The sequence below is a fragment of the Bubalus kerabau genome, chromosome 15 (genome assembly GCF_029407905.1).
Source record: "Bubalus kerabau isolate K-KA32 ecotype Philippines breed swamp buffalo chromosome 15, PCC_UOA_SB_1v2, whole genome shotgun sequence".
NCBI classification, from domain to species: Eukaryota; Metazoa; Chordata; class Mammalia; order Artiodactyla; family Bovidae; genus Bubalus; species Bubalus kerabau.
Window position 1 is genome coordinate 77,540,242 of NC_073638.1, and position 24,657 is coordinate 77,564,898.

At 51.2% G+C, this 24,657-nt stretch overlaps 2 protein-coding genes across 5 annotated transcripts in view; both read right to left on the minus strand.

Annotated features, from left to right (window-relative positions):
- Positions 1-24,657, minus strand: part of CKAP5 (cytoskeleton associated protein 5) — a 177,373-nt gene that overhangs the window by 122,090 nt on the left and 30,626 nt on the right. The gene's annotated exons all lie outside the window — the stretch shown is intronic.
- The window catches only part of LRP4 (LDL receptor related protein 4), a 53,593-nt gene that overhangs the window by 11,537 nt on the left and 17,399 nt on the right, over positions 1-24,657 (minus strand). For all 3 annotated transcript variants that reach the window (XM_055547028.1, XM_055547030.1, XM_055547029.1), the window contains exons 6-34: positions 24,497-24,625; positions 24,135-24,254; positions 23,379-23,504; positions 22,660-22,785; positions 22,326-22,460; positions 21,831-21,956; positions 20,555-20,785; positions 19,554-19,710; positions 18,244-18,461; positions 17,907-18,083; positions 17,395-17,517; positions 15,338-15,546; positions 15,083-15,164; positions 14,196-14,301; positions 13,251-13,452; positions 11,599-11,788; positions 11,383-11,514; positions 10,338-10,478; positions 9,898-9,984; positions 9,620-9,791; positions 8,578-8,740; positions 8,241-8,466; positions 7,560-7,863; positions 5,652-5,870; positions 5,373-5,507; positions 4,243-4,351; positions 2,363-2,507; positions 1,976-2,089; positions 1,101-1,236 (exon numbers count right to left, since the gene is read on the minus strand). In XM_055547028.1, coding sequence (XP_055403003.1) covers positions 1,101-1,236; positions 1,976-2,089; positions 2,363-2,507; positions 4,243-4,351; positions 5,373-5,507; positions 5,652-5,870; positions 7,560-7,863; positions 8,241-8,466; positions 8,578-8,740; positions 9,620-9,791; positions 9,898-9,984; positions 10,338-10,478; positions 11,383-11,514; positions 11,599-11,788; positions 13,251-13,452; positions 14,196-14,301; positions 15,083-15,164; positions 15,338-15,546; positions 17,395-17,517; positions 17,907-18,083; positions 18,244-18,461; positions 19,554-19,710; positions 20,555-20,785; positions 21,831-21,956; positions 22,326-22,460; positions 22,660-22,785; positions 23,379-23,504; positions 24,135-24,254; positions 24,497-24,625 — 4,540 coding nt within the window. The remainder of the gene's footprint in view (positions 1-1,100; positions 1,237-1,975; positions 2,090-2,362; positions 2,508-4,242; positions 4,352-5,372; positions 5,508-5,651; positions 5,871-7,559; positions 7,864-8,240; positions 8,467-8,577; positions 8,741-9,619; positions 9,792-9,897; positions 9,985-10,337; positions 10,479-11,382; positions 11,515-11,598; positions 11,789-13,250; positions 13,453-14,195; positions 14,302-15,082; positions 15,165-15,337; positions 15,547-17,394; positions 17,518-17,906; positions 18,084-18,243; positions 18,462-19,553; positions 19,711-20,554; positions 20,786-21,830; positions 21,957-22,325; positions 22,461-22,659; positions 22,786-23,378; positions 23,505-24,134; positions 24,255-24,496; positions 24,626-24,657) is intronic.

Genomic DNA, 24,657 nt, shown 5'->3' on the forward strand with positions numbered 1-24,657 from the left:
AAATAGTGCTGCCGTCTATGGAGTCACACAGAGTCGGACACGACTGAAGTGACTTAGCAGCAGCAGACATTGGGGTACATGTGACTTTTTCAATTTTGGTTTCCTCAGGGTATATGCCTAGTAGTAGGACTGCTGAAAGAGTAGATTTTAAAAGTTCTCATTATAAGAAAAAAAATTGGATATGTGTGGTAATGGATGTTAACTAACTAGACTTATTGTGGTAATCGTTATAAAACACTAAAGGTAATTATATATGGGTATATGGGTACTTCTTTCTTCTTTACTCCTATCTGTATTTCCAGATTATTTTTTTTTGCCAAGCATAAATAAAAAAACATATTTATTAGACTTTATCTAAGTTGAATATAACATATTTCATCAACTTTAAGCTAAGCATTTTTTTCTATATTCTTACGTCTCTGAAATAGGGCTATGTCTTACAATTAATGGCATACCACAATTGCCATTGGTAATTTTTTTCAGTTTAATCTCTCAAATCAGGATGCATTTTAAATTGACAGCACTTTCAGCTTAATGAAATACAGTATTTTATGCTTAATTTGAGAACTGTTCATGGCTATGCTTGCTTATTTAATAATGGAGAGTGTGTGTGTGCACGTGTGTGCACATACATGCCTGTTGTAGTGTTACAGGTCATTATAAGCTAAGGCCATCATATACCTGGGAATGTCTCAAATTAAAAAGCCCCAGCCCAGAGACCACTATGACTTGGTGGCTTCTAAGTAAAATGTAGGAGAAGACCATGTGCTAAACCTGTTCTGCCAGAGCAGAAATCACAGAAAGAAAGGAAGAAGGAGGAATGCCAGGTGGAAACTCTTCCTGAATGATTTCTCTCTAAAGCTGCTCTTGAAGCTTCTTGCTTCCAGAGCTATAAAAAAACAAAACAAAACAAAAAAAACACACTTGCAACAATCTACAAGACTAAATATCATCTCCGGTTCCAAACAGCAGGGACTAGTGGATAATGATGTAATCCATTTCCCATCTGCCAGAATTATCAAGCTGGGACTATGGTGGTCTGCTGGCAGGGGATGAGATTTGGATCAAAGAGCCCTCAGGCCCATACTAAATGCACTTACCTCCCTTCCACCTCCTCCAGAGATGTACGGGTCCGGGGGGTAGAAGAACGCAGGGTAGTCGGTAACGTGTTGGGTAGCACGGGGCTCCTTTCACTCATACTGGTAGCCCTGGGAGCTGGGGGCACCAGGCCAGGTACTGGAGAGAAAACAAGGGCTGGAGTGGACCACTGGAGCCCCAAATATCTACCTGTGGTCCGAGAGTAGCATCTGGAGAACCTGACGGAGCCATCTTTTAGCTGCCCTCATCCTAGACACGCCTGTTAGATGTCCTTCTTACTAAAAAGGATTTGGTTTCCAATATTAACAACTCTGGATGGGCTAGCTGGCCCACAAAGGGCAGGAAGAAAGAGAATCATGCACAGGTTACAGCAGGGATCAGGGACTCAAGAGAGCTGATTTCCATTCTAGTAAATGCCAGAAGCCAGGGACTTCCCTGGTGGTCCAGTGGCTAAGAACCTGCCTTCCATTGCAGGGGATGTGGGTTGGATGCCTGGCTGGGGAACTAAGATCCTACGTGCTACAGGACAACTGAGCCCATGCGCCCCAGCTAGAGAAAGCCCGTGCACGGAAACTACTAAGCCATGTGCTCCAGAGCCCGAAGCCCATGTGCCACAAGAAGAAGCCAGTGCGCTGCAACTAGAGAAGTCCCCATGTGACACAAGGAAGACCCAGCACAGCTACGCACATACACACGTACGTACATGCCAGAGCCAGACAAACCCGCTCTGTGCCATTCCAAACCTCAAGCTCAAAGCTCCTAGTCACTCTGCTGTAAGATCCCCTGAGGAACAGTCTCACCTAGATGGAAAAAGCTGCTGATCCCCTGCCCTTGCAAGGGCTCCGCTGTTGCAGGGGGGCCCGTCAGTCCAACTCACCGAGGGAGCAGGGCCGGCCGTCGGGCTCATCAGGACAGGCACACACAAAGTCCAAGGTTCTGGCAAAGCAGAGGTGAGTGCATCCGCCGTTGTTCACGCCACAAGCGTTGGTCCCTATGAGCAAAGCAAATGAACATCTGGCCTGGGGCAGAATCAAGTCTCCCAGTTTGACGCTTCTCCAAATGGAGGAGATTCAGGGCTCCCTGACTCCCAGGGACAGTGGGGCAGGAAGGAGGGGTATAACAACAGGGGGCCGAAAAGGCCTAAGAGCTTCAGATGTGAACGTGGCTCTCCGGTGGCCCTGATCATCTTGGTTATTAACAGTCCTTGGGGTGAGCAGTGAACCCCACCAGTGGTACGGAAGCAGCCTCAGGACCAGGAGCCCACCTGTCTGCCGCTGAGGGGAGACCACGATGATATCCATGAGCCCCTCCACATTCGCCAACACTGTCTCCTTGCTCCGGCCTGAGTACTTGTCCACACGCTGAATGGACTTGGTCTGCCAGTCTGTCCAGTAGATCCACCTGTCCTGCTACTCAACAAGGGGACCCCAAAAGGGTAACTATTAATAGGCAGACCCCACGACAGCTTCCGTGCCTCAGCCCATTCATTCCTGCTGCCCAGGTGCCCTCTTCTTCATATATCCGGGTCAACTCGTATGTATCCCCACATATGACCTTACCCAGGAGATCTCCCCCTGGGTAGCAGGGAGATCTCTTACCCACAGAGAATTCACCCTTCTGTCCATGCTGTTCTGAGCCGCGTCCTCACTTCTGCACGCAAGTTTTGACATTCTATGGTCATTTTTTACATGTCTATCTGTCCTGCCAGATTAAGCCCTTCAAGGACAAGAATGTGCTTTATTCATCTCTCAATTTCCAGCACTAACATGTAGTCCTCAGTCATTCGACTCAGTGGCTCAATGAATAACTGAGTTCCTGTACCTAGCAAACAGGAGTAAATTGTGGAGGTGGGGGGTCCTTCTGGGTCCCTGTTCTAGGCTCTTCACTCACAGCCCTGGCCCAAGTTCCCTGGTTACCTCTGCAGGCAGCTGCCCTCTAATTCAGTGATCTTGAGATTCTCAACCAGGGGAGGAAGGGCAGTGTAGGCAGTTCCCCTCCCATCCCTAGGGTATACATCAGAAACCCCAGGGAAACTTGTAGACGAGAAAACTAAACTCAGTATAATCCTGTAGTTTTACATGTGGAGTATGAGGGGGGAAAGCCTATCATTAAGTAAAGTCAGAGAAAATCTTTTGGCTGGTAGGATATAATGCAGAATATAGATAGAGTGGATGTTTTGTCAAAAAAAGGACAAAGATTTTTGAATAATTGATCATCCCTGTTTTGGCCCCTGCCTCGGTATACCTTTTTCCTTCCTTGAATTGTTTTACAAGGTTAGAACTCTTAAAAAATAATGTCAGCCAATACTAATTAAAATGATCAGAAATAACACACATTGAGTGGCAGGTACTGTGTTAATGCTTTGTGTATATTTTGGGCTTCCCTGATGGCTCAGATAGTAAAGAATCCTCCTGCAATGCGGGAGACCCAGGTTCTGTCCCTGGGTTGAGAAGATCCCCTGGAGGACAGAATGGCTACCCACTCCAGGATTCTTGCCTGGAGAATTCCATGGACAGAGAGCCTGGCAGGCTACAAGTTCGTGGAGTCACAAAGAGTCAGACACAACTTCAGGAGAACACTATTATTAAACTCATTTCTTTTACAGGTAAGTGAAGCGTAGAGAGTTCACTGTCTTGTCCAAGTTGCCCAGTCACTTCATGACACAGGCAGAACTTGAACCCACAGAGCTGGCTCGTTGGAGGCACTCCCCCAATAAACTTACTAACTGGCTCGTTGCCTCAAAACGCTGGCTCTCAGCCACTCTACTTTCTGGCTGTTAAGTGAGCTGCCTGAGTTTGCTTGCTGGGACCACAGCACTGGGATCAACTGGGGAACTTGTTAAAATGAATATTCCCAGCCCGACCCTTAGGAGGCAGATTCTTTATATCCTCTGCCCAGGAATGTGCATTTTCACAAGTCCCATGGCTGACTCCGTACGCAGCTGTGGGAGAGCCGCCCCTCTGAATGCTAGAATGTGGGCAAGCGGGAGCAGCAGGGCGCATGGCGGCAAGGCTTCCGAATACAAGAATCACTCCTAAAATGGGCTTCCGTAGCACATCTGTTCAGCAGCATCTGGGGCAGACACAGAGCCCTGAGGAAATACGCCCCATCAAGGAGGGTGAGTCCCGTTCTCCGAGTCAGTACCTGCGTGAGAGCAAAGGGGTGAGACACGTGGCTGACAAGGACCTGTCGGAGCTTCCCGCTGAGATCAGCACTCTCAATCCGATCCAGGTGGGCATCCACCCAGTAGATCCTGTGAAGGAGAAATGGTAGCTGCTGAAGACATGAGCCGGGGACCCAGCCCTACCCTCAGGGAGCTGGCTGTCCCCTCCCGAGCTGAGCTGGCGGGTGCGGTGAGCAGTCGTGGTGACCTGATGAGGGGGTCACTGGGAGTCCCTAAGCTGAAGAGTGGAATTGGGATGGTGACTCATAAGTGGGGAGGCCAGGGCGGTTCTGGAGAGGGGTAGAAATCGAGTGACCTCAGTGGAGCCTGCACCCAGTCTCATCTTCAGCAACTCGATCACCCTTTGACTCCTACAGAGACATCACTTGGCTGAAAAAGGTCCATCTAATCAAAGCTATGGTTTTTCCAGTAAAGTATGGATGTGAGAGTTGGACTATAAAGAAAGCTGAGTGCCAAAGAATTGATGCTTTTGAACTGTGGTGTTGGAGAAGACTCTTAAGAGCCCCTTGGACTGCAAGGAGATCAAACCATCCTAAAGGAAATTAGTCCTGAATATTCATTGGAAGGACTGATGCTGAAGCTCCAATACTTTGGCCACCTGATGAGAGCAGTTGAATCAATGGAAAAGACTCTGCTGCTGGGAAAGATTGAGGGCAGGAGAAGAAGGAGACGACAGAGGATGAGACAGTTGGATGGCATCATCGACTCAATGGACATGAGTTTGAGTAAACTCTGGGAGATAGTGAAGGACAGGGAAGCCTGACGTGCTGCAGTCCATGGGGTTGCAGAGAGTTGGACATGACAGCAACTGAACAACAACAACAAAATAAATTAAAAAATAAAAGCATGTAAACCAGATAAACAAAGCCCACCTGAGGGTTGAATGCTGGGTTCAGCGACTCCTGTTCCAAGAATATGTTACCTCATTCTTTCTTGCTGCTTGCTCTTCCCTACCCACCAAGGAGCTTTCACCCCCATCAAGGAGGGTGAGTCCCGTTCTCCAGGTCAGTTTTTTTCACTACTTCAATCTCAGTCTTCCTGTCCTCTGCCCACCCGATCTCCAGGATGCTGTCCGGGACGGGATTCCCACCTGCGCGTATCATAGTCCAGGGTAAGTCCATTGGGCCAACCCAGGTCTGTGTTGATGAGGACCTTCCGCTCAGAGCCATCCAAGTTCGCCCGTTCGATCTTGGCAATGTGGCCCCAGTCTGTCCAGAAGAGGTACCTGGGACACGATGGTGGCATCAGCAAGGCATGGGAAGATGGCGTCCAGAGGTCGAGAGAATACCATTAAGAAAGAGGCATATTCAAGTGCCTCCTCCCCAGGCCCTTCTCCCCTGGGTCTCTTTCCTGCTGGCCAAAAACTTACCCCTTCCTGGGGAAAACAGCGATTGCCCGAGGCTCATCCAGGCTATTGTTGATCAGCACTTTGCGGCAGGAACCGTCCAGCCTCGATGCTTCGATGGTATTTCGGCCCGTATCTGTCCAATACAGATTCCGGGCCACCCAGTCCACTGCCAGCCCATCAGTGGTCTTCAGCCCACGCCCGATCACCGTCTCCATGTTGCTGCCATTCAAATCTGCTCGCCTTGAGGAACAGCCCAGGGTTAGATGACTGATCAGATCAGCAATAGGCTGATACCCCTTTAATCCACATTCCCAGAGTTGGGTTCCCACTACACTGTAAGCTCCAAGGGGCAGGGACCAAGTATTTATCAGCACATGCATGCATGTGTGCATGCTAAGTCGCTTCAGTCGTGCCTGACTCTCTGCAACCCTGTGGATTGTAGCCTGCCAGGCTCCTCTGTCCTTGGGACTCTCCAGGCAAGAATACTGGAGTGGGTCGCCATGCCCTCCTCCAGGGGATCTTCCTGACCCAGGGAGCAAACCCACGTCTCTTAAGTCTAACCCGCGTTGGCAGGAGGGTTCTTTACCACTAGCGCCACCTGGGAAGCCCATTTGTAAGTACATTCCTCAGCGTCTAGCACAGTAGGAATTCAAAATACTTGCAGACCTAGTGAATAAAGTACTGGGAGGACAGAGTGTTTCCTGCTCTAAGTAGGTGGTATTTGGGCCCATGTCCTGCCAGAAGACAGGTTAATAAGCCCCATACACCTTCAGGAGGAGACAAGGATTGGTAGGTGGTGATTAGAAGAAAGGGAAGAGTTTTCAAAATCTACCTGTGCATTTTTTGTAACAGTCTGACCTATAGGAGGGAATTCAACCCCAGGATCGGGGAAGGGGCATGTCACCACACATGGGGGCCTTCTCTAAACTCTACATGCCCACCAGCTCTCAGGATGAGATTCTAATGCATCCCTCAGGGAGAAAAAAGGGAATGCTCCTGTTTTTCCACGTGAGAATCTCTGCCATGGTAAACCCCTCTAACGGTATGTGAACGTACGTGAACGCAGGGTACCACGTTCCTTGGCTGTGTTGGGTGAAAAATTAAAGAATAAAAATTTAAATAAAACAAAAAATATTTAAAAAACAAAAACATGCACAACCTCGCAAACCACCATAAACTTTGCATTTGGCTGGTATTTCTGTATTACAATACACTCAGTTTGGCGATGTGGCCAACTAATCAGTGGGTCTTAGAGGATCTGTGGAACTCCTGTAGGGTCCAGTAGTAGGGGTAGAAGGCTCCGGGTCCCTAGTCTGACTTTATCTGTTTGTTTTACACACTGGACTTCTAGTCCTCCTTAAATAGGGAAATTCCCTGGAAGTCCAGTGGGTGAGACACTGTTTGCAGTGCAGGGAGCATGGGTTTGATCCCTGGTCAGGGAATCCCGCAAGCTGCATGGTGCGACCAAAAATATAAATTCATGAAACACGAGATAGGCCGTGCATGTGCTCAGTCATGTCCAACTCTGTCCCACCCCATGGACTGTAGCCCACCAGGCTCCTCTGTCCGTGGAATTTTCCAGGCAAGCATACTGGAGTGGGTTGCCATTTCCTCCTCCAGGGGACCTTCCCAACCCAGGGATCAGACCCAGGTCTCTTGAGTCTCCTGCACTGGCAGGTGGATTCTTTTATCACTGTGCCACCTGGAAAGCCTGGCAAAGCACATCAGAATCTTCAAACAAGCAAACAAACAAAAAAGTTTGAAACTCTTCTGGGATAACACTGCAAAGCGAACAAATTCAGGTCAGAACTCCCTATCCAAGTTGCCAAATCACTCAGTCCGTTTAGAGGTGAACCCAGACCATGACCTCAGCCATCAGAGATGGGAAGCAGGTCTGTGTCCTCTGGAGGTTTTCAGGGACACTCATACCTGATAACATCCAGGAACACATCTGTGTAATAGACCTTGCCATCCACGCTGTCGTAGTCCAGGGAGATGACATTGTTGAGCTCGGGGACCGGTACATGCACATCCGTGTGGTCGCTGGTGTCCAGGGAGATACGCCGGATGGACCCGCGGCTTGAGAAGAGCAGGTACGTCTCAGGAGCGGGGTCGCAGGTCTTCCCATCTCCCTTCAGCTGGATGCCGGTGGGGCAGGCACAGGAAAAGCCCAAGGGCCGGGGCAGGCACAGGTGAGAGCAGCCACCGTTCCTGGGTCCGCACTTGTTCACACCTGGCGACGAAAGAGAGAGAAAGGGGCAAGTTTTGACACCCGGCCCGGAATACGGTCTGAATCTTAACCGAGGCACAGGTTTGATCGTGCCTGATGGTCTACTGTTCTGCATAACAGGATTTGGTGCCCGGCAGGGATGAGCTGGAATGAGCAGGGGTATCTCCGGGAGTCCTTTAAAGGGGACAGCACCCTGCTGTGGGAGTATGCAGTACCGGTCGTACCCAGAGGGAACACAGCCTGATCCTGGAGGAGGAGCTTAGGTAGGTCCCTGTCCCTCTGGTTGTAAAGGCATCTCTCTGCTCTGGATAGATCTCTGATGCTGAGACGGCCCCAGAAAGTCAGAGGCCTCTGGCTCACAGCCCTCGGGGTCTTCTCACCCAGGGGCTGTGACCGGTCCACAGCCTGGATGTCCATGAGGCCTGGCAGGTTGGACCTCACCAGGATGACGTTGCTGCCAGTCCCCTTGTCGGCACGGTGGATGCTACGGGTCTGCCAGTCAGTCCAGTAGATATAGGCGTCAAGCAGGGTGAGGCCATACGGGTGCTGCACAGGTGATACCAACGTGTGCCGATTGGCACCGTTCAGATCTGCAGCCTCAATTCGCTGTGGAGGAAGGAGAGGGTACCGGGTGGCTGTTAGGAGGCTGGGGGCCCTCAGCGGAGGTCCCACGGCCCTTCTATACTCCCAGACTCTGTGCAGGAGCAGGACCCCCACCTCGGTGTGGGCATCAGCCCAGAGCAGCTGGGAGCTGGCCTTGTCTACAGTCAGTCCGTTGGGCCACCCGAGGTTGCTGTTGATAAGCACGGTGCGGTCGGAGCCATCCATCCCAGACCGCTCCAACTTGGCATGCTCCCCCCAGTCCGTCCAGTACATGAACCTGGGCAAGAAAAGGTAATAGCTGGTTCCTCCCACAGTTCCTATACACCGGGAGTCCTCATAATACGCCAAACACTGTGAAAAGCATTTACACGCACAAACAGGAGTTGTTGTTTAATTACTACAGAGTTTTAGATTTGCCAGACAAAAAAGTTCTGGAGACCTGTTTTGCAATAATGTGAACGTACTAACACTACTGAACTGTATGCTTGAAAATGGCTAAGATGGTAAATTTAATGTTATGTTTTTCACGATTAAAAAAACAGTATTTTCAGGACTTCCCCAGTGGTCCGGTGGTTAAGACTCAGTGTTCACAATGCAGGGGATCTAGCTTCAATCCCTGGTCAGGGATTAAGACCCTGCACAGCCAAATAAATATTTTTTTTAATGATTAAAATATTTAAAAAATTAAAATAAAAAAATTTTTAAGTACTTTCCATGCATTATCTCACTTAATCCTTACAAGGTCCACAAGGCATGCATTTTCATTATCACCTCCACTTTACAGGTAAGGAATTTGAGGACCACACGTGTGTGCTAAGTTGCATCTGTCGTGTCTGACTCTTTGGGACCCTATGGGGTGCAGAAGCCAGACTCCTCTGATCATGGGATTCTCCAGGCAAGAAGAGTGGAGTGGGTCGCCATTTGAGGACCAGGGAGGTTAAATATTGAACCCAAAGTGACAGACGCAGCTAATAAATGGTGAAAAAATTTCAATTCTGGGTTTCTGATTCCAGGGTTCACGCTCTGAACCTCTACGCTCCACGGCCACCCTGAAGGCCATCACAAGGGAGAGGAAGCGCCCCGGGAGGTCAGTCTCGGTGCTCCTGTGAGGCGGGCGCGCTCATCCTGCCGCCCGGGGCCCCGGAGCCGCTCTTACCCCATCTCGTGGTACAATACGATGGCGCGCGGGCTGTCAAGGTTCTGCCACACCAACACCTTCCGCATGGACCCGTCCAGGTTGCCCACTTCGATCCGGTTGGTTCCCGTATCTGTCCAGTACACTTTCCGGCCGATGGCATCCACCGCGAGCCCATCTGTGGTCTGCAGCCCTGCAGGAAGTCAACAGAGCACACTGGCTCCTGCCTTGAGACAGATGGGCTCTCTCCCCAGCGCTGTAGCCAGACAGGCGGGCCCAAGGCTGGGAGCAAGGCCCACCTGTGGTGATGAGGTCTTCATGCTGCGAGCCATCCAGACGAGCACGGCTGATCCTGTGCAGCGTGCTGTCCGACCAGTACACTTTTCCTGGAAAGAGAAGGCATGGCTCAGCCCGGACCTTCACCCCTCCCCGCCTCCAAAGGCACACACACAGCTGACTAGTGTTCTGAGACGCCTGGGCATGTCGGAGAGCCCTATGTCCCCAAGGAGAGGAAATCAAGGGAAATACAGAAATATTATAACAGGATAGCCCTTGGCAGAGATGAAGAACGTGGCCCCCAACCCCATGCCCTCATAATGAAAGAGTAAGTGCTACAGAGATGGGCAGGGGTTGTGCCAGAGGGAACGGGAGGCCCCTAGGCTCTTAGCAGGAGGCAAAGGTGGTAGCGCGGAGAGAGCCCTTGCTATGGGGCCGGGAGAGCAGGGAAGATCATGCAGACCTTCCTGGGGATCCACTCCAATGGCAATGGTGTTCTTCATGGTGATGTTGATGGGTACCACTACGTCGGCAAAATAAGGGATGTCCAAGGAGACCATGCGGATGTCTATCCTCCTAGCGAAGATGAGGAAACTGTTCATGCCTGCCCAGGTGTGGAGAGAAGGAAAGAGGACAGTCATCCTAGCACGGCTGTGAGAGGATCTGGAGTAAGGCAAGCTGAAGTTCATGCTTTCCACCTCCATTAGTTTCTAGTTGTGTGATCCTGAGCACATTATTTAAATTGTTTAAGCCTCAGTTTCATCATCTGTAAAATGGGGACAATGACAGGGGGCTGTAGGCATAAAAGGTCAATACAGAAAAACCCTTAGCATTGGGTCTGATTCATGGACACAGTTCTGTATTATTGGCACAAAAGTGAATCTCTTTGAAGTTTAAAAAACTTCATGTTAAGTGAAACAGAGCTTTGCCCACAGCCTGGGACAATTCAGAGCTCTTTTCTCACTCAAATTCCCTAGGAAGTTCAGGTTCAAATGTAGCCTACCATGAAGCATCCCCTAGGGAGAAACATCAGCTTCCAACATTTGGGCAGCCAGCTCCTGCTTCTGAGACCTTTCAATTCAGATTATCATGAAGGTTGTGCTGGTCATGCCTACTCACACAAGTGCCATTTCAAAGGAGGTACCGTTACCTTGTAATTTATCACATGTTCTAGTATTTACTATACCAATTTGGGGCAGATGGAACTAAAGTGATTTAGTCTAACTGAATCAGTATATTATAACAATTTCCCAACAGAGGAAAATAAGAAAGGACCATCTTTTTCTAATGTGCATGAAGATGCCATGAGACCTAGTTGGACCCTGCTTCTAATCCTGCCTGCCTGTTCCCTTGCATCTCTTCTTTTTTTAAAAAAGCTTTATCTTGCCCCTAAGCCTCTAAAAGCTTAGGTTCCTCAGACCACATTAGAGTCCACTTGCGAGGAAGGTAGAGAGTCACTGCCCCTGTCCCAAAGAGGCTCTAGCCAGGTCTGTGATGCCTAGACCTACCTGGTGAACAGGTCTTGCCATCAGGCATCACGTTAATGCCTGTGGGGCAGGTACAGCTGAAGCCACTTGGATTTGGGGATCGAAGACACAGGTGGCTGCAGCCGCCGTTCTCCGTAGCGCATGGTGTGGACACTGGGTGGGGAGGAGGGAGTCAACGAGAAGGACCGTGGCAGAGGGAAGCCAAGGAGAAGCCAGTGTGGGCCAAGGGCCGGTCACCTGGGGGCCGCCGGCGGTGGAAGACGTGGATGTCCATCAGGTTCTCCAGGTTCTCCTGCAGGGTCTCCCGGTCCAGCCCCGTCAGCCGGTCGGCACTCTGGATACTCTTGGTCTGCCAGTCGGTCCAGTAGATGCGTTCCCCATAGAGGGTCAGCCCAAACGGGTGGGGCAGCTGGCTTCCGATCAGTACCTGCCAGGGCCCCAGCGCTTACGTCATGCCCCAACCAGGTCTGACAGTACAGAGCAGGCATCAAAGGCGCACGCTGCCAGTACCACCTGCTGTGTGACCTTGAGCTAGAGCTGGTTATAAAATCTCTCGAGCCTTGGTCTGCCAATCTGTAATAGCATCATGACAGTGCCTGGCTCCAAGGGTTGTGTGATGATTCTAACAGATCATGTATTATTTACATAATCTCAAAGAATCTCTGTACAAGTGACTTACTAACTGCAAAAGGAGAAACAGCAACTTCACAGTGGACACTACCTTCACCACACAATCAAAGCTGGTGACCTGCCTGGTGGTTCAGTGGTTAAGACTGTACCTTCCAATGCAGGTGTGGGTTCGATCCCTGGTCAGGGAACTAAGATCCCACATGCCTCGTGGCCAAAAAACCAAAACATAAAACAGAAGCAATATGGCAACAAATTCAATAAAGACTTTCTAAATGGTCCACATTAAAAACAAATCTTAGAAGAAAAAATTGGTATTGCAATGATGAGACAAGCTGACATCTGTAGCTGACAAGCTACTAATAAGACATACTGAGAACTCAGGACATGACTTAATGTAGTATTCCTGCCCCAGATGTATAATCGGAATCTGATCACAAAGATATGTCAGACAAATTGAGGGACATTCTACAAAATAACTGGCATTTACTCTTTAAAGATACAAAGATCAAGAAAGATAAAGAAAAGCTGAGGAAATGTTCCAGATTAAAGAGACATCATGACTTAAAACAACTGTAATCTGGACCCTAGACTAAAAAAGAAAAAAAAGTCATAAGGACATCATTGGGGCAATTGGTGGTGATGCTGAATATGGACTACGGATTAGACAGTAATATTGTATCAACATTAAATTTCCTGATATTGATCACTGAACTATGATTATGAAAGACTGAGTTCTTGTTCTTAGGAAATACGCATTGGACTCTTTGGACTCTCTGGGGTTCAGGGCAGGATGTCTCCAATGGAATCTCAGATGGTTCAGAAAAATAAGGTCTGTGTGTGTGTGCGTGTGTGTGCATGTGTAGAGAGAGAATGAGAATGGTATAACCATGTGGCAAAATATCAGTTATTGGTTCTTTTGACTATTCCTGCAGCTTGTTAAGTTGGAAATTATACCAAAATTAACAGAGAGAGAGAGGTCATGGGCCTAGTATGTGACTGGTGATAAATTAGCATTTGTGGTGATGGTTATTAGGAAAGCACTTATACCCCGGCCCACAAGCCACATGGTCCCTAGTTCGCTTTTATCATCAAGGAGCAGGGACCCCAGGCTCTGGAGTACAGCCATAGTCTCAGAGAAATAGCATTCACCCCACACTGGATCTCCCCTAGGCCTCCCTGGGTCCCGTCAGCTGCCAGCCAGGAAGCCCCATTGGGGAAGCGGTCGGGGTTGTGGGAGGATGCCCATGTGCCACGCTTACCTTCCTCTTGCTGCCATCCAGTCCGGCAAACTCAATCGTCTTCATGCCGGCATCAGCCCAGTAGAGCCGCTGGGACCCATAGTCGATGGCTAATCCATTAGGCCAAGTCAGGTTGGAAGAGATGATGACCTGCCGACCTGAGGCATCCATGCCGGCTCGCTCAATCTTGGGGCTTGCACCCCAGTCCGTCCAATACATGTACCTGGGCACAGGCAAGGGAGGTCTTACAAGCCTTCCAGTTACTACCCAGTGGGGATTCAGGGTTCCCAGGGCTTGAGGGTTTCTATTTGCAGTGGCTGCCCCAGCCTCCCCAGCCTCTTGCCTCAGTTTCCAGCTCCCTCCTGGCTGAACCCAGAGCTGTCTCTGAAGGTCTTACATCTTATATCACTACAAAAACCACCAAAGGTCTTAAATGTTTCCTTGACTGGATGGGTTAAAGAATTACGGTACATCAACTTAACAGAATTCTATATAACCATCAAGAAGAAACAAAAATCTACTGATCAAATGGGAAGATATCCAAGATATATAGCCAAGTAAAAAACCAAGGTACAGCTACAGTATGTTCTCAAACAAAAACCACCACCACCACCACATGTGTGCCTACACGGGGAAGAAAATCTGGAAACACTACCCTCCACTGTTAACAACAGTTTTTGTTGGAGAGAAACTTCAATCTCGATAAACTGTTTAAAAAGACAACAGCTTACTTTAGTAAGCAGACCAAAAAGCAAAAACAAAAAAGAAAAAGAAGGAAGAAAAATTTTTAGACGTAAAAGACTTCCTTGGCCATGGAGGAGACAGATTGGTCACGATGCTCTGAGGTTTATGCCGCTGCTCGTGCTTCCTCGGTGCGTCTGTCTGGCCTCTGTCCCTAGCCCGCAGACTGCACTCTAGTCCTCAGATCAGGGGTGGGGGAGCTTGCTCCGGAGGGCAGGCGCTCACCCGCCCGTGGGCTCCACCACGATGTCCCGGGGGCGATCCAGGTTCTCCCAGAGAAGGACCGTCCTCATGCTTCCGTCCGTGTTGGCCACTTCAATCCGGTCTGTCCCTACCAAGAAGTCGGTGTGGGCAAAGATGTCAACTCGAGTCTCGCTCGTTCACCCTCTTACCTTCCACGCCCAGCACAGAGCTCGGTGTGCCACAAATCCTCAAGAAATACTTTGTGATAAAAGCAATGAATATGGAGGGACCTGAATTTCAAGAAGAAATTCAAGGAATTGATTAGCTCCGTTTCTTGGAAGACTAAGGCTTCTTCAACCCAAGTAACCCATTCTGATCATTTAAGGCCATGCTTCTCAAACTGTACTGTGCCTAAGAACCAGAAGAGCTTGTGAAAATACGGATTCCTAAGCCCCAAAGATTCTGATTGAGCAGGTCTGGGGCGGGGCCCAGGAATCTGCATTTCTAACAAGTTCCCAGGGGATGTTGACGCTGCTGGTCCACGGACCACACTTTGAGTAGCTCTCATTTAAGGCACTCTCCCTGCCTCCCACACTTACCTGCCTAATAGAAAATGCCTCTTTCACCAAAACAGTGATGGAAGGAAAACCACAGGGTATAGGCTTCTCATCTGAAATGCCTCAAAACATTCTCAAGCATCAGCTGCACAGCAGAAGTAGCTGCCACTTGAATGGCAAATGGCAAATGCCAAACCCTCAGATGTGAGCTTCTAACTTCAGTTCTGCAGCAACCCAACCACTCATGACTGACCAAGGACTTCAGGTCAAGACGGAAATGAGCTAGGAGGGACACTAGGTCCTTTCGAGCTGAGGCCAGGGTTTTAAATAAGAAGATCCCAGAGTGTCAGGCCACACGTGCCCTTTACATACCTGCATCTGTCCAGTACAGCTTGTTGGTGACCCAGTCAATGGCCAGGCCTGCTGGGCTCTCCAAACTGGTATCCACTACCACCTAGGCGGGAAGCAAGACTGTATCACCAACCGGACTTGCACCCCAGTTCTGGGGCCCGAACACCAGCAACTGGCAGGCTGGCAAAGGTCTGAGAGGCCCTTTCCTGGGAAAGGGTGAATCCCACCCTTCTGCCCTGCCCTCCCTGAGGGCCTGTGCCCCACGTCCGGCCCTACCTCCTGCCCTGTTCCATCCCACTTGGCCCTGCTGATGGTGTCAGTGCTGACGTCTGTCCAGTACACGTGGTCATCCCGGGAGTCCCAGTCAAGGGCCACAGCGCTGCGCACATCAGCCAGTGGGATGACATCGTCGGACAGGTCCTCTGTGTCGAAGCTGATCCGACGGATGTCCATCCTTCGGGCAAAAAGCAGGAACTTGTCAAGACCTGATCAAAGGCCGAAAGGGGTCTTCTTTTAATGCTCTAAATCCGATAACAGTGGCAGACACAGACGCTCGCCTGCAGGACATCTGGTTCAACCACACTTCCTGGGGTCTGGTGCCCTTTGTCCCCTTCGCTTCACACCTCAGACCCTCTCTGAGCACTGGGCAGCCCATGCTGGCACCATCAGACTTGAGGAGCCAATGGAAATAGACGCCAGCAGGGCCCAGAAGGGCATCCTGTTTAAGTGTCTGTCAGCTGCATCTCAACTCTCCTCTGCTCTTACTTTGCTCAGGGTCCCCTAGTGGACTGGGCTAGATCCCTGTCAAGCCCCCACCCCACCTCTCTGCCTTCCGCGTCTACTTCAGGACTTCTGCACCACTGCGTGGTCTAAGACCCCTTCCTCTATGCTCTTCGTGACTCGGGCCAATGATGACTATTTGCTGAGTACCTGCTCCTTGCCCGGCACTGAGCTTCCTGTTTTCCTTGCCTTGTCTCATTTACCCTCCTAACAGTCCTTTGTGGTTCACGCTATTCTTATTCTCATTTTCTGGATCAACGATCCAGAGGCTAACAGGGGCCCAGGAACTGGCCCAGGATCCCACAGCTACTTGAACTCAGGTCTGACTTCAAAGGTGGAGTTCTGGCCACACTCCTATTCAGCATTTTCCCAGCTGGCTCTTCTCCATCCCCTGCCCCTATTCCGGTCTGTCTGAATATTTCCCAGTCTACTATTCTGCTTAGAAAGGCACTTCCTGCGTCACTTTATCAACTGAACTTCTTTCGGGGGAAATTCATTGCATCTCATCAAGACCACGTGGGAAGAGCTGGGCACAGGAGAATGCAAGGAAACAAGGTTCTCAATTCAAAGTGCGTTGAATGACTCCTGCCTCTGTTCCCTGGAATAGTTTCCCTCATTTCACTCTCTGGAAAGGACCTAGGTCCCGAGAGAAATTTGGTTTTCACCAGAGACAAGGAGGGCAGCAGGCACGCAGCAGTAACAGAAGAGCTGTGATGTGTGAAGCATCTCCCCGGCCCCTGGCTGGGTGTCCACCCAGTTGGATCACTCCTCTCTGAACTATTCTTAGGAAAAAAATCACCTGCGCCTCTGAGCTAGACAAGGCCCACCCTCTCAAGGCAATATACCTTCAGGCACTCAAAGGAAGCCAAAGCAGCAGTTCAGGGAGCCCCCAGGGAACCCATCATCTTTCACTCACTAGACACTTATTTATCCTGGGCCTCTGTATATAGAGCATCATCAGATGTCTTTACCTTACTCTCTGGTTTAGGGGCTAAGACAGTCTCTAGGGTGATGCTAGAGGTAAAAGTGAAGTCACTCAGTCGTGTCCAACTCTTGGCGACCCCATGGACTATACAGCCTACCAGGTTCCTCTGTCTATGGAATTTTCCAGGCAAGAATACTGGAGTGGGTTGCCATTTCCTTCTCCAGGGGATCTTCCTGACCCAGCGATCAAACCTGGATCTCCCACATTGCAGGCAGACGCTCTACTGTCTGAGCCACCAAGGAAGCCCCAAAGGTAAAGAGCTAGGAAACCGTTCCCTTGCTTTATAGAAGGGTCTGGAAACCTCCTGCTGCCTAGGGACAAAGCGTCCTGGGTGAAATGATCCACAAGCCTGTTTGCAGGGGTTCATGCTTGACTCTGTGGTGTCCCTGAGCCTTCAGGGATGACCGCTGGGCCCTCAGCCCTCAGCTCCTTACCTTCTTCCTCTCCAGGGGCTGCCTGAGGAGCTGGCTCCTCCCCTAACCAGGCACTTTCCAAACTCCTCCCCTTGTTCGCTCCACCCACCCTCACAAGGCAGGTCCACTGAGGCAGGGGCCCTAAACCCACTTACTCTGGGCACAGGCGTGGCTGCTGATCTTGCGGAAGCCGGTGGGGCAGGCACAGGTGTAGTTCTGTCCACTGGGCAGACACAGGTGGGTGCAGCCTCCATTGTTGTCCCCACAGCGATTTTTCCCTGCTCAAAAAGCCCAGAGCGAGAGGGTCAGGTGAGGCCAAAGGTTGGCAGAAGGGGTCCCAAGGCTAGTGAGTGGGGGTGTAGCAAAGGCACGATCTTCCTGAAGGAAGAAACTATGTCTTCTTATTTTGTATATCTGCCCCCACCTACGAGCAGAGTGAATACCTGACACACAGGAAATGTTTGCATGAATTAGATGGGGGATAGCAAAGCAAAATGAGTCTTTCCTAAGTCTCCATGTTGTACCCTAGGGGTCCAGCAGAGGGCGGAATGAGTCCGCACCAGCGCCAACCTTAAATTTCCTTGCTGGGAACCCTGGCAACTGTTGACAGGTGCAAGGAAGGTTCTCAGAAGCACTGGAAGCTCACCAGGTGGGCGTTCTTTTTTACCTGCAGGCTGGCGCTGGGGGTGCAGGGTGTGGATGTCCATGGGGAAGTGGAGTTTGTTGCGAATGATCTCCTGGTTCTTGCCAGTAAATTTGTTGGCACTATTGATGCTCTTGGTGTGCCAGTCTGTCCAGTACAAGCTGTCTTCAAACACCGTGATGGCAAAGGGATGCGGGAGGCCTGGGGAAAGTCCAGGAGGACCTCAGTCTACACATGGCCTGCCCGGCTCCTGGGCCCAGGCCTGGCATCTGTACAAATCTCACCCTCTGCCAAAGGCTTCTGGGGGCTGGGACAGGGTAAGCAGAACGAGAGATGAAGGAGAGCAAAGGAAGGGCCTCACCCTGGCTAATGACAGCCTTGCGGTGACTCCCGTCCAGATTGGCCCTCTCAATGACGTGGTGCTTAGCATCCACCCAGTACATACGGCGCCCGGCATAATCGATGGTGAGGCCGTTGGGCCAGAAGAGATGGGTATCAGCGATGATGCGGCGGCCAGAGCCATCCATGCTGGAGGCCTCGATGCGGGGGGTGTTGCCCCAGTCTGTCCAGTAAATGGTCCTGGGAAGAGAGAAAAGGACATTGAGAGGTAGGCAGTAGAGGGCAGGTAAGGTACCCAGCATAGTAATCAGGCAGGGGGCTCTTGTTGATAGGGAACTCCAACTGGTAGGGAATACATTCTGTTGGGTTTACAGAGTGTTTTTCAATGTTTGAATTATTTATTTTATTATTATTAAAAAAAATTTTTTTGGCCACATCACATGGCATATGGGTCCTTAGTTCCCTGACCAGGGATCCAACCCATGCCCCCTGAATTGGAAGTACAGAATCTTAACCATGGGACCACCAGGGAAGTCCCTCAATGCTTGAATTTAAATGTCTCTAGACAGAGAATGTATTCACTTAACAAAAATATTTTGGAGTATCTGCTATGAGATGAGCATATCTTTTCGCATTGAGAGCATGGCAGTGAACAAAACAGATGAAAATCCTGACCTTGTGAAACAAAAAAATACTAGTGGGCTACGACTCAGGACAGGCATTTTCTTCTTGGTCACAGCCTCTACCGCTGCCTTTTGTCATTTTCACACCCGCACACGCACACACATGCCACGTACCACACACACGCCACGTACCACACACACTACGTTTCTAAACCAGCGGACCTATAACTGTAGGATCTTAGAAGACACCCCTCTCAATTGATTGCACTTAATTTTTAAAAGCCAGAGGCAAAGAACTTCCCCTGCAAAAGACCTTTCTTCTAATAATAAAATTACTAATTTTTATTCATTCGCTCAACCCTATAAACTAATAACAAAAGTACTAACCAGCTACCACTTACATAATGTGTGTTGTGCCATTTAAAATGCATCACCTCACTTCATCTTCACACAGCTGTGAGGTAGGTATATTTTTATCACCAGTTTAGAAATGAGTAAAATGGAAGCCTAGAGAGATGAACTAGCCCAAGGCCATACAGTCAGTTACCGAAGAGCTGGAAACCCTGGTGCGTCTGGGTGCAGAGCCAAGGCTGTTAACACCACACTGTGAGGTCCCCTGGCCCCCCAGTAAAGCCTGGCCCAGGGGGTGGAGGAACTGTCCCTAAAGGTTGTAAGAGGAACGTGGCAGCTGGAGTCACAGCTCGCTCACCCCTCCATGGGGTGCAAGGCGATGGCCCTGGGCTTCTCCAGGTCCTGCCACAGCAGCACCTTCCGGTGGGCCCCGTCCAGGCTGGCCACCTCAATCCTTGAGGTCCCCGAGTCGGTCCAGTAGAGTTTGTCATGGACCCAATCCACAGCCAGGCCCCCTGGTGGAAACAGGCCATGGAAAGAGTGTCAGGGGTTCAGCCAGGGCCCCTGTGTGCTATAGAAACAAGGGCAACTCTTGCATGAAGCTGTTTCTTGGGCCAGGCACTCTTCTCACCATTTTACAAACACACGTTTTACCTTGAATTGTGACAACTGTGTGAGTTAGGTGCCATAATAATCCCCATGAGGATGAAGCAACTGAGGCAAAGAGAACTCAAGTAACCATCCAAGGTCATGCGTTTCCTCCTCTCAGCCAATCATACTCCACTTCCAGAATCCTAGCTCCCTGACCCCCACTGGCCCCGGGGTTTGCAATTTGTGCCTCAGGGTTTTACAGGGGAACATCATTAGTTCCATAAACGTCTGCATCAAATGTACTTAATTAATACCGAATTCTAACCCACTTCCCCTGCTTGTCGAATGGCCTGAGATGGCAGAGTGAGCTACTGTTTTTCTAATCTGCAAACATTTGGATGCTATCTATCTGGGTCCATCAGAATATTCCTAATATGAAGTAATCAACACAAAGGTCAGAGTTAGATGGGATGCCAGGCTGATAGAGAATTACAGCTGTCAGCCGCAAATCTCTGGTTTCAAACAGCTCCATTCAACGAAATGGTCTCAGTATTCTCACTGATCGAGCTCAATCACGAGCAAACATTACAAATCTGAGCCTATAAAATGAATGTAGACTAATGAACATTTTCTGTATTAGAGCTGCATGCAAGGTTTCACTGTGAGATGTTTTGCTGTCTAAAGGTTTGTGGCCACTCACACGTTCCTTCCTTGGTGGTTTTGCACGTGGTGTGGCCCTGCCCCTCCCCACGGGTCCTCGTTCCTTACCTGGGCTCTCGAGCCCTGTAGACACAACCTCCTCCACGTTGCTGCCATTGAGGTTGGCGCGGAGGATCCGGTCCAGGGTGACGTCAGACCAGAAGACAAGCTCGCGCCGGTGGTGGAAGTCCAGGGCGATGGCGTTCTCCAGGTTGTTGAGCAGCAGCGTGTACTCGGAGCGGTGCGGCAGCACCTGCCGGATGTCGATGCGATTGGCGAACAGTAGCACAGGCTCCGGCCCTGGGACGTGGCATAGAAATGGGGCCCCAACTGGGCTCCAGAGCTGCTCCCTGGCAGCCATCAGCATGCACCCCCCCCCAAGCTCCAAGGGGCCTCCTGGCCCACTAGGGCATGTCTCAAGCTGTCAGCATCCATCATTATGAGAAGACTGGCAGCCTGCAAAGCGTACATCTCATCCCATTCTTGGGGCCCAGAATGCAACTCACAATCCATTTTATTGCAATGGAAACGTCTTATGGAACGAACTTATGGTCCCCAGGGAGGAAGGATACAGGGAGGCAATAGTTAGGGAGTTTGGGATGAATATGTACACGCTGCTATATTTAAAATGGATAACCATCAAGGACCTATGTAGCAGAAGGAACTCTGCACAATATTACGTGGCAGCCTGGATGGGAGGGGAGTACGGGGGAGAATGGATACATGTACATGTGTGGCTGAGTCCCTTTGCTGTGCACCTGAACTATCCCAACATTGTTAATTGCTGATTCTCTTGTTCAGTTGCTCAGTTGTGTCCGACTCTTTGCGACCCCATGGACTGCAGCATGCCAGGCTTCCCTGTCCTTCACGATCTCCCAGAGTTTGCTCAAACTTGTTATTCGGCTATGCTGCTGCTGCTGCTGCTGCTAAGTCGCTTCAGTCGTGTCCGACTCTGTGTGACCCCATAGATGGCAGCCCATGAGGCTCCCCCGTCCCTGAGATTCTCCAGGCAAGAACACTGGAGTGGGTTTCCATTGCCTTCTCCAATGCAGGAAAGTGAAAAGTGAAAGCGAAGTCGCTGAGTATTGTTCGACTCTTAGCGACCCCGTGGACTGCGGCCCACCAGGCTCCTCCATCCATGGGATTTTCCAGGCAAGAGTACTGGAGTGGGGTGCCATTGCCTTCTCCGGTTAATCGGCTATACCTCAATATAAAATTAAAAGGCCAAAAAAAAAAAAAAAACCATCTCTCTAACTCTCTACCAATCTCCAAGCACCAGAGCCCCTGGCTGCCCTGCTCAGCTCTTTGCCCACCCAGCCAAATGCCAACCCCCGCCCCCCCTTACCCAGAGCCTTGCAGCTGCGCCGGTCAGGCCGGAGTTCGTAGCCTGCTTCGCACCAGCACTGGAAAGCCCCCTCACTGTTGGTGCAGCCCTGGCTGCAGTACCCCTCCTCGGCACATTCGTTCACATCTGTGACATGGAGCAAGGGCAGAAGATCTCCGTTCTACCATCTTCCAGCCTGAGCTCCCAAGCTGACCAGCTCTTTCCTGCCCACACACCCGCCTACTTCCCAGGTCCAGCGGGAAGCCTACAGAGCAAGTGGTTAAGGGCTTTGAGCTGGGCTGGGGTCCCAGCTCTGCTATTCATCAGCACTGTGACCTTCATTAAGTGACAACCTCTCTGAGCTTTCATTTCCCCCCGTCTTCGAAACGAGAGGGACAACAATCCCCAGCTCCCGGGGCTATCAAGATAATGACACACGGGCACGTCTCTCAGAGGGCTGGCCCACGGCTAGCCCAGCCCCCCACCCTGCTCCCGCCCGGGGGGGCCCCAGCTCACCCTGGCAGGTGCGCCCATCCTCAGTGAGCCGGTAGCCGGTGTGGCAGGTACACTGGATGGCCCCCCGCACCATCTGGCACTTCTGGGCACAGCCGCCGTTGTTAACACTGCAGTTCTCCTCACCCGTCCGGGGCCCTGTGCCAGCCAAGCCAGAGATGGGAGTTGAGCCCGGAATCCTCCCCCAGACGGCCAACTTGGCATTCCACCTGGACCACGAAGAACAGCTCCCGGGGCTGCGAGCGTCCCTGGGGAGGACTCTCTTTGAAGCAGATGGGTGGGGCACGGCCACAAACCATGGGCGGGCGCACCCGGAGAGTGGGGTGGGGACACTCACGGCAGTTCTGCTGGGGGCTCTCATCGCTGTTGTCCCCACAGTCGTTGACCCCGTTACACAGCTTCCTCTGCCCGATGCAGCGCCCGTTCCAACACAGGAACTGGTCCGAGGCACACTGGGGGCTTCCTAGAGAGGAAGATGGGGAGGGAAGGAGACCCAGGTCAGCGCCAGGCAGGGCTGACGGGGCTTGGGTCAACAACAACAAAAAGATGGGAGCCTGTCATTTTCTATGCTGAGCTGGAGACAGATGAGACTCAAGGTGGGAGGGTCGGGGTCCAGGGCAGGAAACAGCTCAGACAGGGCTGTCTGCGTTCGTGTTCTCCCCAGGACAGTGGCATGGTGAGATGGGACGTGGGGCAGAATGAGAGAGCCCACCCATCCGTCCGGCACCTGTGAGGCTAGGGGAAGGGGTGTAGGGCTGTCAACCGGAGAGCAGGCCAGAGCAACAGGCGCTGGCCGCGTGTGAGTAAGAATGTGAGAGGCCGTTGAAACTCCCGGCTCTGATATTGTGTTCCAGGCCATGAGGCTGCAGATCAACAGATGCACCTGATTTGACACTGGTAACTGAGACAAGCAAGAAAAATCCAGGCCACGGGCAAGACTTGATGAAAGCATCACGTTGGCCAGACTGCAGAGGCAGCAGTAACACCCTCTTTCCACCTCCTTGCTCCAGCCTAACTACAGGCTAGGGGGCCTGGGGCTCTCCAGGGAGACCGTACCCGTGTTCTCACAGTTCTCTTCATCGCTGTTGTCCGCACAGTCGTCCTCCCCATCACAGCGCCAGGACAGACGGACGCAGCGGCCTGACCGACAGCGGAACTGTTCCGCTGTACACACCGAGGTGGCTGGGCAAAGCACAGGGCTGATGAAAGGTTGACCCCGCTTTAGCCCGAAGCCCCACCCTGCCACCCTAGGCTGCACTTTACGCCAGCACCCACGCCACTTTTTTTCCTAAGATTTTTTTTTTTTTGATGTGGACCATTTTTCTTTTTTGGGGGCCATTTTTAAAGTCTGTATTGAATTGTTACAATGTTGTTTCTGTTATACCTTTTGGATGTTTTTGGCCAGGAGGCAAGAGGGAGCTGAACTCCCTAAACAGGGATCAAACCGGCACCCTTGTCTTCCAAGCTAAATCTTAACTAAAGGACTGCAGTGAAATCCCTTTGACACTCTTCTTGACACAAGGGTCACAGTTGGTCTCTATGGCATCTCTGTGGGAATCAAAAAAAGGTGTCTTTTCCTCAAGACATTTTACTGCCATCTGCTGGAAAACTGCCATGATGACTATATAGATGTAGAGAATTATGGAATAAATAAGTCTACTGGGGGACTGGCGTCTTTTGGACCTAGCACCTTTGTGCAGTGCCCAGCCTACACGACTGTACATGATGGACCTGTCTTAACTATCCTGGAGCTTTATCAGAGGTGGCCTGTCCCTGCTTCCGGCCCAGACCTTGGCACTGCCCCCCACTCACTGCAGTTGCGCTCATCAGACTGGTCATCACAGTCCGCATCGCCGTCACAGCGCCAGCCCGCGTTGATGCACAGGCCGCTGTCACACATAAACTCGCCAGAGCGGCAGGGCTGGTGGGAGGCTGGGGAGACACGCCAGGCTTCTGTCTTTAGCCGGTCTACACACGCAGTGTCCCACAGTGGACCAGGAAGCCACATCGCCGGCACCCCGGCTTCTCTGTGTTGGCCCCATAGGGAACCAGGGACTCTAGAAGCTCCTCTCCTGAGCTCCTGCCCCAGCTGGCAACCCGGCCTCACCCCTGCCCCCCAGGAGCTCCTCCCAGCATGGCCTCCCCTCCTCCACCCCGCTGGCCAGAGTGCTCACAGCAGTCAGACTCGTCCGACCAGTCTCCGCAGTCGTCATCACCATCGCAGTGGTAGATGTCGAGGATGCAGCGGCCGTAGGCACACTGGAACTCCTCCAGGTTGCAAGGGGGTGCTGGCACTGCTGAGGCTGGAAGGAGGGCAAGGCGGGGAAGGGCACGC